The following is a 14,359-nucleotide window of genomic DNA, read 5'->3' as shown; positions in this document are numbered from 1 at the left end:
CTTTTTTCTAATATAAAAAGAGTCCAAGTTCAGTTTTAAAGTGAACGAAACTATGGAATGAATTTCGCGAATATCACGTCTCTTCGCCAGAGGACTCACCTGTCGACATTCACCATGGTCTGTTCTTTTCGCGATACTCTGCTGCACTGGTGTGATAAGTTAGAATGAGAAAAAATATATTTGTCTTACTTTAACTTATTGCATCAGTGCAATAGTGCAGCTAAAAAGAACAACCCAACATGTCGACCACGAGTATCATCTGCCATATTCGAATAAACAGACGATGTTTGTAACGGAAAGTATTATGCTTTTTTAAGTTAATTTAACGAAACCACGTATTATATAGGATTGTATTCTGTAAAAAAGGCCACTTGCACTTGATAGCGCTTGAATCTCATATCTTACGTTCTGGAGTACTGTGACAGCACAAACTTTATAATGTCGGTCCGCGGATTTGGCCAATGATTTGGTGTTTGAAACATAATTAATGTGTTGTTTGTGAAACTACTAAATGATGGAGAACTCAAAAAGAGTCTCTGACGAGGAGGCAAAAGTTCTCGAACCAGTTTTAATAAAAATTGACACGAATGAACACATATGTATCGACAAAAACGAAGTAAGCGACATACATGGATCTACATGGTCAATCTACAATAGCGCAAACGTAGTCACGCACCCCAAGTGGTGTAAAGTATTATAAAGACGGAATTGTACGTCCATTTTTACTAATGTAAATTAACTTCGGTCTTTTTAAATTATGAAAAGATAAAAAGGAAGGTTAAATCAAAATTAAAGCTGAACTGCATTGAGTAGAAATAGACTTAAGTTTATGCTATTGTAGGACGGCCTTTAAAAAAATTCAATGCGTAAATAAATGAGGTATCTTCTAAATGTATATTAAAGATATTTCTACAATGTTGCTTAAAAATTTGTCGTCAAGTTTTTTTTTAAGTACAAGATGTAATTTTGTCTTTTTTAACACAGTTTAAAATTGGACGTGCAAGAGACAATGACGAGATTTTAGTGGACCTCAGTATATCTAGAAGGCATTGCATTCTTCAATGTGAAGGCGAGGACAAATGGACGATTAAAGATTTAAGCTCTACTTCAACATTTGTTAACAATAATGCAATTAGTCCTGGCAAAGTACAAAATATCTATCCGGGTGATATCATACAATTTAGTATTAATGAAACGTTTAAATATATATTTACTTTTGCTGAAAGAGACCGTTTCGCAAAAAAGCCACGTATAGATGATAAGATACTCGACACTGTACTTGTCAAGCAGAGAACATTTGCTGAAAACCAAGAATACCAGAGAAAGGAACTCAAGAATAAGCTTGAGACAAACCAAAAGGAGCTAGTCGAATTAAAGCAGCAGCTTGAAGATTTATTGTCACAACAAACTGTAGCTAAAGATGATAAAGAGAATTTGTTAAGGCAAATTAAAGTGCTAGAAGATAAAATAAAGGCGTGTAATACTCAAGAAGAGCATCTGAATAACATGTACTCTCAGTTATTGGAAAAGTTGGAGAACGAGAGGCAACAGTTCGAGGTGAGGCTAAATGAGGAAAAACAGAAGTGGCAAGAAGCATTAAATATGAGTAAGCAGGAGAAAGAGATGCTAGAAGTAAAGATGAAAGATCAAATGGAGAAATGGAGAGAGGAGCAGCAAGTGGAATGGAGAAAGATGATGGAGAACAAGGTAAAGGAGGAGAAGGACATTCAAGCGCAGTTATTGAACGAAAAGAGTATGCTAGAAGAGAAACTGAAAGAAACAGAGAGAGCCTTAAAGGAACAGGAAGCAAAAGCAGAAACTTCGCAGACATTATTGAGCGGTATGTTAGAATATATTTTATACAAGTACAGAATGTTTATCTTGAAACAATTGTTGATTATGTTATAAGCTTACTTGTGATCTCTTTTTTCTAACATTTTTTGTTTACTTTTGATGAGTGTTCTCTGCTTGACATTTATGCACTACTGAATCATTTTCTTTTCAGCAAGTACATCAAATGAGACTGTCGCAAGTACATCGGAATGTATATTCTTGAACCTGAATGCTGGTGAATACAATGAGGTTCCGCAATATGAAATAATTGACACGATAGATCTGACTGAAATAAGTCAAGATATTATAGAGACTAACATTAAGGAGACTGTTCTTGGAAAAGTGAGCGATATTATGGATGAACAGTTAACGTGCACCATATGCTCGGAATTATTTGTGAAAGCAACGACATTAAATTGTACGCATACGTTCTGTCATCACTGCATAAGGTTGTGGAATAGAAGACGTAGAGACTGTCCTGTCTGCAGAAAGCCAGTAACATCGATGATTAGATCGTTAGTTTTAGATAATTTTATTGAGCGTATGATTGACAATTTGCCTCCTGAACATCAAAACACGAGAAAGAAAATAATACAAGAAAGAGAAGGTAAAGGATTCTTACAATTATATAATTATAGGTCTGTTTTTTTTTTTCAGCTGAACTTGTATATTCGTCTTTTTTTCTTTTCTTTCCCTGTTTGAGAAAAACAGAAAAGATTCAACTAAACTGTGCAAGAAGTTGAAAGAAACAGACCTTACACGCTTCATACAATGTTGGCTAAATTTTTTAAAAAGTGTTCTTGTTTTTTATTAACAAATCTTAAAGGCATAAAGTTTATGGAATTTTTTCATTTTTCTTTTTTACTTAAAAAATTCTGTAAATTTTTACATACTTAAGAATTCTTGATAAAAAGCAAAAAAAATCTTAACTTTAAGAAAAAATGTTTATACATTAATATACATATATGACACTCCCTATTGACTTTTTAATTTGTCTGATTTATATATACTTTTGTTTTAGTATCAGAAATGAAGAAACGGTGTAAAATGTGAATCAAATAAAACAAGAACTGCAGGAATATGGATACTAATATTTTACTTTTTACGTTAATTATATCTTGAAAGAAATTTGTTATCGCCTAAATAGTTAAGTAAAGATATGTACAAATGTTGGTAAAGGCTCTCTAACTGCTTCGATACTTTAAAAATATTCAAATCTTTTTTTAAAAAAATTTCTTTGAAACCCCATTTTATATTTTGTAGTTTTATTAATTTGCATTTTCATGATATATAATACATAACTATAAAATATGTCGTTGGTTATATGTGTTTGTTTTATGTATTTTTATAAAATATTTTTTTACTTATTCTGTGTTTTGATATTTTATGTAGATATATGTAAAAATACTCGTCCATACATTTCTTTACCTGATAATCAAAATAAAAAAAAAATATTTGTTTATAAAAAATCTTATCAGAGTCTAAAATCTGTCGAGAGTAGTATGAAATGCATAAAATATCTATAAAAGGTTGCATAATTTGTAGAAAGATCAGTTAATAAAACATTGTAATGTAAAAAAAACAATAATAGAAAAGTTTTAATTCATCGATTGATCAGTCGATGAATAAAAAACTCGCTTAATAGTAATTAATAATTGTTCACATTAGATCTTAGAAATTTTTAGAATCAATTGAATAGAATTTCTGCATAACCCTATTTAAATCTGCGATAATTTGTATTTTCTTACAATATTTTGAAATTCATTACAAAATGTAAAATTTTTTTCTATAAGACTTCGTTTTCAATTCTCAGTGTTGGGAGTGTTGCGTGAACTTTTAGCACGGACGCGAACCACATTCATTTTTCGATCCACCGATTTTATCAACAGTCATAAAATGGATGTGCAATATCACATATATATGATATAAATTCAAATAATTGATTTGATAAAAATTCACTCACCGATTGCTGTCGCTGCTCCTACTGCTGATGCTGCTGCTGCTACTGCTACATTCCTTTTCCCGTTTTGATTCTGAAAATGTGATAAATATTATTTCTAAACTCAAACACAAAAGCAGGTAAAGAAATGTATCACTTGAAAAAATAGTATATTTAATACCGAGTCGCTTGATTCATGGATGCCGCTTTCTGCTGACATCATCCTGCTTTTCTCGAACCGCACATTAATAACGATCGCCCGATATCTTATTCGGCACTCCCGATATTACGGATAATATATCACACACGAGTAAAACGTAAACTACGCACGAGAATTTCACTTGGCGCGACCGTTACATTTGAAAAAGTGAAAAGGACGGCTCGTCTGATTGGCGGCGAAAATCAACCTGGCACGAAAGTGGCGTGACGTCACGTAACTTCATCGAAACGCAGGCCGAGGAAAACCGTTTGAATGAAAATTACGCGCCGAGATACAACGACAAATTCGTTTCGAGAATTTCGTATGCTCGCACGACGACTAATAGTAGCACTTCACTTAATTGGCACTCGCGAATTCTACCGAACGTATCCTTTTCACACTTTAGGCCGAAGGCAGAGAACGAGACGTAGGTGTCGCAATCGTAATCGTAGGAAAAACGTAAGTCGTACATGTATACTATTCTAGACTCTAGAATAGTAGTATATTACGACTTACGTTTTTCTTTGCTTACCCTACGACTACGAATACGACATCTACGTCTCGTTCTCTGCCTTCGGCCTTAAGTTTGAACACACGCGAGACACGCAGAGACACGCACGGAGCCGACGGAGCGTCTGACCGGCGCTGGAGAGGCGTACGTGACGACTGGAGCGCGGAGCAACGGAGCAATATGGCGGCAGCGACGCAGGCGCGGCGAGTGGCGCCGACTAGCGCCGAGTACCGCCGAGTCTGCCGGCCAACGGTCACGTACGTCCCGTACGCTGCTGCCGCCATTGTTCCCTCACGCTCCAGTGCCGGTCGAACGCACTGTCGACTCCGTGCGTGTCTCGCGTTCAGAATTCATTGTGCGCAGGTACGGTGATCTGTTGAGAATGCCGTCGCGCTAACAGACGACCAGCGAGGCATGTGAGATCGTATTCATTTGTAACGCGTGATATGCGTTTGTCTCTTCGGTTTCGAGTAAAATGTTCGTGTGCGTGTTCGAGCAAAGTGTTTCTCAAAGGGGATACGTTCGGTATCGCGAGTGCCAGTTAAGTGAAGTGAAGTGAAGCGCTACTAGTCGTGCGAGCATACGAAATTCTCGAAACGAATTTGTCTCCGCTCGTATCTCGGCGCGTAATTTTCATTCACCCGCTTTCCTCGGCCTGCGTTTCCACGAAGTTACGTGACCGCCACTTTCGTGCTGTGCCATATTGATTTTCGCCGCCAATCAGACAAGCCGTCCTTTTCACGTATTTTTTCAAATGTAACGGTCGTGCCAAGTGAAATTCTCGCGCGCGGTTTACGTTTTACTCGTGTGTGATATATTATCCGTAATATCGGGAGTGCCGAATAAAGTATCGGGCGATCGTTATTAATGTGCGGTTTGAGAATAGCAGGATATGATGTCAGCAGAAAGCGGCATCCATGGAGCGACTCAGTATTCCGGAAAAGGAATGTAGCAGGAGCAGCAGCAGCATCAGCAGCAGGAACAGCGACAGCAATCGGTGAGTGAATTTTTATCAAATCAATTAATTGAATTTATATTCATGTATATGTGGTATTGCACATTTATAGAACACGTACGATTATGTACATTTTCATAAAACAGATTTAAAATATATTAAATATATAAAATATATTAAATGCATATAATTGTAAAATTTACGGATATGGAACTCGATTCTTGAATTCATTCGCAAGAAAACGTATGCACAAATACCCGGTCTAACAGAAAAGTTGCAAGTTTATTGGTTGAAAGCCATACGATAGCCAATAAATTTTCAACTTTTCTGTAAGAACAGAATTTGCGAATACGTTTCTCTTGCGAATGAATTCAAGAATTGGGGCCATGGCATGAAACAGAACTAAATAAACGTGGACATAGCATAGAAGAGACCTAAAAAGTTATGCACATTACCTACGGGATTCATAGATATTTGACTACGTAGTTTAATGTGCACATTTTGTGCACATAGAGGCGCTGATGAATGAAAACACCTTAAAACGACGCGATGACCGCTCTCAGGTTTCTCTCTGGAAGTACTAATGTAATATGAATGTGTATGAATGTATGACTGTTTCCTGGTGGTTGTCTCAAGTCAGCTGTTAAGTGCGAATGTTGATATCGGTTAAACTTAAGTATTGTTTTCGGTTGCACGGCTCTTTGAATATTGCAGTGATGCTCAAAATGCAAAGCGCACGTCCTTTCATTATGTGCATTCAAATATCTAGATGTATTTGTTTGTCTAGCACGTGCTTGAATATTAGTAAACAAGGTAAATTTATGAGAAAAATAATGTATGGAAGTCGTAAGCCGAAAAGGTAAGAGAAACTCTTCATGAGATAAAGAAAACAAATACACACTCCAGAACTTTTTTAAAAACAATTTCCCCTTTTGTTTTTTACATTAAAGAAAGTGGTACGACACAAGTACAGATTTGCGCAATATCGCGAGCGTTAATCCGACCGATAAATCTCCTTCTATGCATACAAAGCGCAGAATGATGATTCGAGATAAACTGTTTATGGAGCACATAACGGACATGGTATCGATGGGAGAAGTGTCTGACATTATAAAAGGAGGCATAGAGATCACTCATGTCAAAATAACTCCAGACTTTAAATGTGTCAATGTATTTTACATACCCAGTAACGACTCATCCGTTGATCAAGAAGCCTTACAGAAGTGCGCTGGAATTATTCGACACGAATTATCACAACTCCGTGTTATAGGCATAGTGCCACCTATCCAGTTTGTTCAAAACAGGCAATACTTTATACAGAAGGAAGTCGATAGGAGATTAGCAATGCTCAAGTTCGAGGAGGATAGTGAAATCTTGTCTGAACAATTGAATATTTCTGAACCTGATAATGTCGATCAGACTTTACATGAAGAATCAAATAATACAGTGCATGACTGTGAGACAGATAGAATTTATATACAATTGCCAGTGATGAGACACGATGTGTTAGGACTGGATCACCACAAAATTATGTCTCGAGTAATCCATCTTATATTCTTATTGCAATAAATGCATTAAATTTAGAATTGTGTTAATTATATTCGATTATTACAGATTTCCATTGCAGTGTCGAAATCGAAGAAAGCTGCACAAAAGCGAATATTAGATACGAATATCGATACTAACGAGAGCACCCACAATCCAAAAGAAGTTGTCGAGAAGTTTCTAACCCGGGAAGAGCAACAAAAGATCTTCTCTGATTTTCTGAATAAAAGACGAATAGAAGAAAAGCGGAAATACAGCTTGAAACGACTTAATAAACAGAAACTGTTAAACAATTTTGAAGAAGAGATATATAATGGAGAGGATTACGAGGATAATGATGATATTAAAGACAATATTGATGAGTACAATTTTGAGGACGAGACTCGAAAATGATTTCAAAACGACTTGTCTCAGAGAACAATTTTTATTCAATATAAATATAATACTAAAGTTCAACTTTCTGTACATGTGTGTACAATAAATAATTTATTAGGAATAAATTGTATTGTACAATAGACATAAAATCTTGCAACAGCTGTGAGATAATACAACTAATAATAACACAACAAGACTGCTTACTCCTCACTAGATGTTACTATGGCTTGTATTAGTAAAGACTGTACATAATGTACAAACTTTCATTATATAGTTACACCTCCTATAACCACTTGATCCCGTTGACAAAAATTTCTTACGACATATATATATTAGATTTTTGATTGATTGTATCTAATCGACGATTAAAAATGATATAAATCTTATCTATGGCAAGATTACACCGCTCCTGTATAGTTTTCGCGCATTTGCAGTAATACATTGTCATAATTCCGAAAACAGAGTATTAATGATTTTACGAGGTCTCAATATCTACAGTCAATTAAAACATGTCCAGTGTCCGTCAGTTCACACTCTTTTACATTATTACATTTATAAATTACATAAAGCTCATGTGTCACAAACATATATTTGTATGCTTGTTGCAGCATCACAATATATTGCTTACTATATGTTTCTTTGTACCAGCAGCTAGAAAATAGGAATGTCCCTTTTCGTAAAAAAAATTTCACTCTAAATTTTGATTAAACTTTTGGTTCTGTGATTGAGTCTGATGAATTCAGGTCTTTTTCCTTTGATCTTTGTTCTTCAATCGTTTCATTCGATAAATTTACATCTGTTTCTTGATTGCTAGATTTAGGATGTAAATTTGATGATGTTAAACGAGGTATCGAGTCAGTTAACGCGCATGCTTCCATTACGTATTTGTTGAAAATATCACTTTTATCTGCGTAAACATGATGACCGGCTCCAGTAATTACCTGTATGACAAATCACTTTGTATAGACAATTATAAATTGATTTGTTTTTATGTAGCACCTCGTGAATTAATTATTTTCTTACCTGAACATTCACATATGACGAAGAGCGATGAAGTTTAATCGTTTCACCAGCGGAATTGTCAACCCATGATCTACTACCGTAAAGTAACGTTATAGGTATATTCTCGTTTAACTTATCCATTCGTTTAACAATTGGATTTTTTGCCCATCCGAAACCATGCATCATTGCATGAAACGCGCTCTCGCCTCTACAAATTAAATGCAGCGTAAAATTGTATAAACGCGATAAATATTTTTAAATTACATCGAGATGTTTTGTTTGCAACTTACGATGGTGTCTGCGCGTTGCATTGGTGTATATATTGTGAAATTACAGCAGTGTCGTCCTTCAGTAAGGGAGAGAACTTCTTCACAATGTCAGGTCTTGTCTTTTCAATGAGCCATTGTCCTACAAATAGACTTTTTTTTTTCTCAATAACGTGAAAAATGCAACGTGTATATTTTTGAATATTTATATTCATAGTAATACTAACCGAACGGTCCAGCAACTCTCACTGCCCACAGAGGATTCAAAGGCTGCACCGCAAACGCAATGGCTTTAACCCATAATGGTAAGTGCGTCTTTGCAACAACTTCGGATGGCTTCTCGGGAAAGCCCCATGGATCGGCCAATATCAGGTGTTTCACTCTCTCAGGGTATCGCATCGCGTAAGATGCCGCGAGAAAGCCACCCATCGAGTGGCCCAACAGTACAAAATTCTCCAGCTGCATTTCTCTTCTCCATTCCTCCACAGATCGCACCAGCTCCTCCTCAGCTTTCAGCGCTTCATTGCTAAAAACAGGTCTGCTGCTCCTGCCAAATCCTATGAATAAAAAACACATTTCAGATCTATGAAAGTTTTATGAAAATTATTAAATATATTTTGCATCTTGTAAAAAACTGGCAGGTCCATCAGTATCATCAAGTATTCGTATATCATATGTTTATACATAACGACAAAGTTCAATCAATTTGTCTAATCATGTAGATGAGTCATGTACTGGTCAAGTAGATAATGATGAAATAATAGCAAAAAAAGAAAAAGACTTCATCATCAGATTACATTAGTGCATTCTAACGTTATTGATGATATTAAAAAAGTCAGACACAAGATCACAGGTAAAATCAAGATATATTTTCATATTTTCAAAGAAATTCCAACATTTAAAAAATGGTTATTTCTTACCTAACAGATCTATAGCATACACTGGTCTCTGGGATGCAAGTGCATCCAAATTTAGACACCACAGTGCTACTCCAGCTCCTAAGCCATGTAGTAGAACAATTGGCACCTTTGATGACTCCTCGTTCAATGAAATAGTCCATATCTTATCCGCAGGCCCCACGACTGGCCCAATATCAACAAACCATCCTCGATATGCAGTTTTCAAGCCTGTGACATTAATGTATAAAAATTGTGTAAACGCAATTATATTGATCGAGTCATGATTGTTGATATTTGATCCAATTATTTATCTCACTTACATGACAAAATTTTCTTCTCCGCGGCGCGTAACATAGTCGAAGATGATCCAGACCAGCTAAACCATCCCCAAAACCAGCTGCTGAAAGCGACAAATTTTCTCAATTATTTTCCTCTTCCGGTGTTGGAAAAAGCTCCCTCTCAAATTATCCAATTTATACATCGACAAAATCGAATCGACGTTAGATAGCGATTTATGTCAAGTCATGTTCCTGCATCAGTCAGACAGGTGTATGACACATATCGCCGCAAACGGATATTAATAGTCATTAGATCACACATCCCAATTATTGCGCTTCGCGACTACGTGAGACTACACGAAACGCAAAAAGTCTAATCGTGCGACAGCCTTGGTCGACGAGGTCTCGCATGAAACCTAAACCTTTCAAAACCCTTTCAAGTCGTTAAAACGATACGCTCGTCATCCACATACACATGCGTTTTATCGGTGTTTAAGCCAATTCCTCCTTCGCGCGACGTCGTCTTCTTTCCGCCGTAAGTGACGTAATGTCGTCGTAACGATACAATCGCGGTTCAAAATCGCGACGTAATTTGCAACGAGTTGGTGACGGATTTTTCTCTCTCTTTCTCGGTTCGTGCGCGCGCGCGAAAGATTGCTCTACAATTCTACATTTTTGCTCACCTCTTCGCCTGGACGACCTCATGATCTGCCATGAGTGCGAGACGACAATAACTACGATGACGACGACGACGATGAGGCTCCTCCTTGGCGCTCCTCGGTCGCCGCGATACCGGCCGGACTTCTTTGTGTTGTCAGCAAATGCGGAAAAACACACGCGTGTGCTGTAACGCGCGCGATACTATTATCTAGCAGAAGCGTCTGAATCTGAATGGACGACGGCGAATGCATGCATTGCACGCACGGTTCCACATACCACATGAGAGACAGAGGCGACGCGAGGTGGGGAGGAATCAGCTGATACCGAAACGCGTGTGCGCGCGCGCGCGCGCGCGCAAGCGAACGCAGGCCGATTTCTGAAGCGTGTGTCCGCAATGCGCCCAAAGCGACGCTAAATCTCATTAATATCTCTCGTTCTCGAGAGATCCTATCGTAATCACTGATGACGATCGGGAAACAGGTCGTTCTGACTTACCTAATTATTTCAGGCACTGTGTTTCTTTCAAGCGAGTCGATCAGATTAATTAAAAGACACGTACCTTTTTATTCCTTTTTTGGCAGCGGGCCTTTGCTGAGTCTTTAAACGTTTACAATGTACTCTTTGCTTTTTTGTTTCCTGCCCGTTGCCTCTTCACGCACTATTTTATTTATCGATAATAGTATTTCTTGCTTCTTTTAAAGGTTGTCAGCTTTTATCTCGTCAATTTCGATAAAACATTACGCGAGAAGACGGCAATATATAATAATAAGCAAAAAGCAATAGACAGGAAGCAATTAAAGAGCACATTGTAGATTAGTCTTTAGAATTTATAAGATAGAAACATCTGGAAACGCGGAAAGTTACCGATTGGTGCTTCAGATAATGATCGAGACTATTGATTGCCAAGTTTATTAATATCCAGCAAGCGAAATGTTAGCTATATAACGATTTTCCATGTGGAGTTCAGGAAAGTATTACGGCACAAAATTTAACGTATCGTTTTGCGTTCACGTTAAGTTCACGTTCCGCCGACGTTCCTGCCGACGTAATCTGACAAAAAAAGTCGAATAAAATATAACACATTTATAACTATATTTAAACATAATGATACATAATTCTATATTTAAATGATGCAGGAATCTAATCTGTTCTGCAATCGTATTCCTAATGGATTCCTAATAGATATCTTGTAATAAATTCCATTGCCAGGTTTTTATTAGCATCAGTAATATGAAACTTATCATGATAATTATCAATTTAATAGGTCACCAGTCTTGGCAGAATAATTGCATTCTAAGATTACATAGCAGCTGACGCTCGTGTGAAGAAAAGCGTAAAAGTAAAAATGTAAACGAAATAAAAATAAAGATTATTAGGCTTAAAATCCCGATTGCGAAAGTGTCAATATTTATTCTGTGTCAGTGACTATTTTGTTGATTTATTAATCATATCTTTGTTGATATGTTGCGCGAACATATGCAACAATTACGGCTCTTACAGAATCTATTTTTGCGAGAGATTCGATTATCTGCTTGTACCTATATATATTTGCGCCTCTGTTAGCGCATTAGTCATCGTGCGTGCAATCTGCACGCCGTTACTCGGCACACGTGCATTTCCGATATATATGCGAAGGACGCGAGACGGCGTTGGCAAAAGGAAGGATTCGAAGTTACCGAGCCGAAACGCTAATCGTTTAGTTTCCTGCCCGCGTTCAATCCGACCATTTGCGTTAAAGCTATTAGATAGAACTTATGATTCCTGGAATAAATGCGCGCGGCGGACAACAGATTAGGCCGATCCTTCTACCTTTTCGCGTTTTAAAAAAACACGTATACGATTAAGAAAAGTCTATAGAGAAGGAAATAGAAGGACGGGAGCGCGCAGCCGAGAAAAAGAAAACGACATGGAGTCTCGGGGCGAGGTCGATAGAATACCGGCCGGAACTCTGCCGTATATATCCAGCATATATGTATATCATTTCTACGCGGTAAATCGAACTGCGCGGATGCGACACACGATTTTCGAGCGAACGACATGACCCGCCGTCGGATTTGCGACGGACGCCGATTAACGAATCGCGTCGCGGTTTCCCGTTTCGATATTTTTCCCCTGTTACTTGCGATTTGGACGACGGTCCCTCACATGTAACAAGACATAATTGTAATCCGAATTCACGCGGGCGAAATCATTTCCCGTTTGGAGGAATTGTCATCGCGGGAGAGAAACTTTAATATACGATGACGCTCGGGGGTTCAAGGGTCGCGTCTCCGATATATCGATGCAGGATAAAAAAGGCAGCGCGCTGATAAGGCGCTTACAACGCTCGCGCGCGCGGCCTTTATCGCGCCGGCAATCGCGAGCGCAGCGTTATTGTTAAGGTCGAAATATAAAAGGCCCACCGTGCGATAGCGCGAGCACGGCGGAATGGACCCCGTTCAAGTGGACGTCGCCTTAGTTATCGCGCTTATTAACTGCGCGTCCGTTGCTCGGCCGCAAATACATATACTGATCAATTTAATTGTTCGCCGCGCGCGCCTCGATGATAAGAGCCCCAACGAAAACTCGAACGTTTATGACGAACTCTAAACTTCCGTATGAATTTCGGAGCCACGTCGGGTTTACTCGTATGAGAAACACGCGCTTATGACATTTGCTAGCACTTGAAAGCTGATAATTTCACGCCAAGATAACAGCTAGAATTGTTAATTATAATCACAATATATACTATCGCAGTTCGACTATAGACATAAAAAAAAAGATATATTTTTTAATCCTCGATATTATCTTATAGCCGCCCTATGGTTTTTATTTAAGAATAATTTAAGGAAGAGAAAGAGAGAGAGAGAAAATTTTTAATAAATTTCATGTTTAAAATAAAAAATGTAAACTAAATTTTCACCCTTCTTTTTTATTTTAAAATGAGCAGCAATGCGAATTATTTGCAGCACGTGACACTTATAACATTACTGCTCATACGTCTAAAATTATTGTCAATAAGGCATCTAACAGACATCCTAAAGGACGTCATATAGAATGCCTGAAGATGTCCTAAAGGATGTTTAAAAGACATGTAAGTTGCCTAAAATCGAGACAAACTGTTTTTTAGACATCTTTCTATGTAATATATATACTTTTATATACTTTTCGGACATCCAAAAATATTTCAGGACGTCTTTTAATTGTCTTTAAGACGTCTCAATGTTCTCTGGGAATACACGAGTAACGTGAAATTCCAAGAAATAAGAATTAACAGGAAGAAGAGGTCAAGACGCGTCTTCTCGTGTTTTTCACACTTTACGCCTTCGGATTCTTTCTCATTGAAATGATTCTCGGGAAAAAAGATCGGAAATACGCAAAATCGCGCGAACCGACGTAAATAATCATTCGCGCGTGATCTTGTTTACCCGATTCGTCACAGAAGGCGGCCCGTCCGCCGCGGAAACAAAATCGTATCGGTATTCTAAGATTAACGAGAGATAAGTGCATCGTTAACGCAAACAAATGTCCGAGCGAGCGAGCTATAGCCGTTGCTCAAGTAGCGACCGCCGCAGCAGCTAATAATGCTAATAGCTTTTCGTATCGGGACATGGGACTTCGAGAGGAGGCGGCGAGGAGGGGAGGGGAGAAAACAAGACGTACGTACGCACGAGATTCGCAGCCTCCGCGCACCTTCTATTCGCATTATTAATAATTGCACGGTATTCCCGATACGGCTTGACAATACGAGGCGGCGCGGCGGCGTGGCACTGTCTCGCGAGACGCGGGCCACACCGCGAGTTCATGCCTTAAGATCAATTAACGCCGATGACTCCGTATACGCTACCTCCCTTCCTCCCCTACCGCCGCCTCCCGCACTTCTTCACGCCAATTTTGCGAAAATTATAGGAGCCGTCC

The 14,359-nt window shown here is 38.1% G+C and overlaps 3 protein-coding genes across 5 annotated transcripts; 2 read left to right on the top strand and 1 right to left on the bottom strand.

The window, feature by feature from the left end:
• The first annotated feature begins 75 nt into the window (after positions 1–75).
• LOC105837427 (E3 ubiquitin-protein ligase RNF8) lies at positions 76–3,043 on the top strand. The gene is made up of 4 exons (XM_012682200.3): positions 76–616; positions 985–1,840; positions 2,006–2,440; positions 2,855–3,043. The coding sequence occupies exons 1-4, from the start codon at positions 512–514 to the stop codon at positions 2,884–2,886; spliced, it is 1,428 nt and encodes a 475-aa protein (XP_012537654.1). The 5' UTR covers positions 76–511; the 3' UTR covers positions 2,887–3,043.
• A 2,958-nt stretch (positions 3,044–6,001) lies between these two features.
• On the top strand, positions 6,002–7,548 carry LOC105838967. Its single transcript, XM_012684930.3, has 3 exons — positions 6,002–6,296; positions 6,388–6,976; positions 7,052–7,548. Exons 1-3 carry the CDS (start codon positions 6,091–6,093, stop codon positions 7,373–7,375), a joined length of 1,119 nt encoding a protein of 372 aa, XP_012540384.1. The 5' UTR covers positions 6,002–6,090; the 3' UTR covers positions 7,376–7,548.
• On the bottom strand, positions 7,393–10,752 carry LOC105838966 ((Lyso)-N-acylphosphatidylethanolamine lipase). Of its 3 annotated transcripts, none has more exons than XM_012684928.3 (7): positions 10,486–10,752; positions 9,845–9,924; positions 9,546–9,752; positions 8,853–9,182; positions 8,650–8,767; positions 8,381–8,567; positions 7,393–8,298 (listed from the first exon to the last, which is right to left on the bottom strand). In XM_012684928.3, exons 1-7 carry the CDS (start codon positions 10,515–10,517, stop codon positions 8,062–8,064), a joined length of 1,191 nt encoding a protein of 396 aa, XP_012540382.1. In that variant the 5' UTR covers positions 10,518–10,752; the 3' UTR covers positions 7,393–8,061. The 3 variants fall into 3 exon arrangements, with proteins under 3 accessions (XP_012540382.1, XP_012540383.1, XP_036143663.1); XM_012684929.3 differs by having other exon boundaries at positions 9,845–9,921; XM_036287770.1 differs by lacking the exon at positions 10,486–10,752 and adding an exon at positions 10,276–10,409.
• Positions 10,753–14,359: the final 3,607 nt, after the last annotated feature.

Source organism: Monomorium pharaonis, chromosome 5 (genome assembly GCF_013373865.1).
Source record: "Monomorium pharaonis isolate MP-MQ-018 chromosome 5, ASM1337386v2, whole genome shotgun sequence".
Classification (NCBI taxonomy): domain Eukaryota; kingdom Metazoa; phylum Arthropoda; class Insecta; order Hymenoptera; family Formicidae; genus Monomorium; species Monomorium pharaonis.
This window is presented reverse-complemented; position numbering and strand designations above follow the sequence as displayed.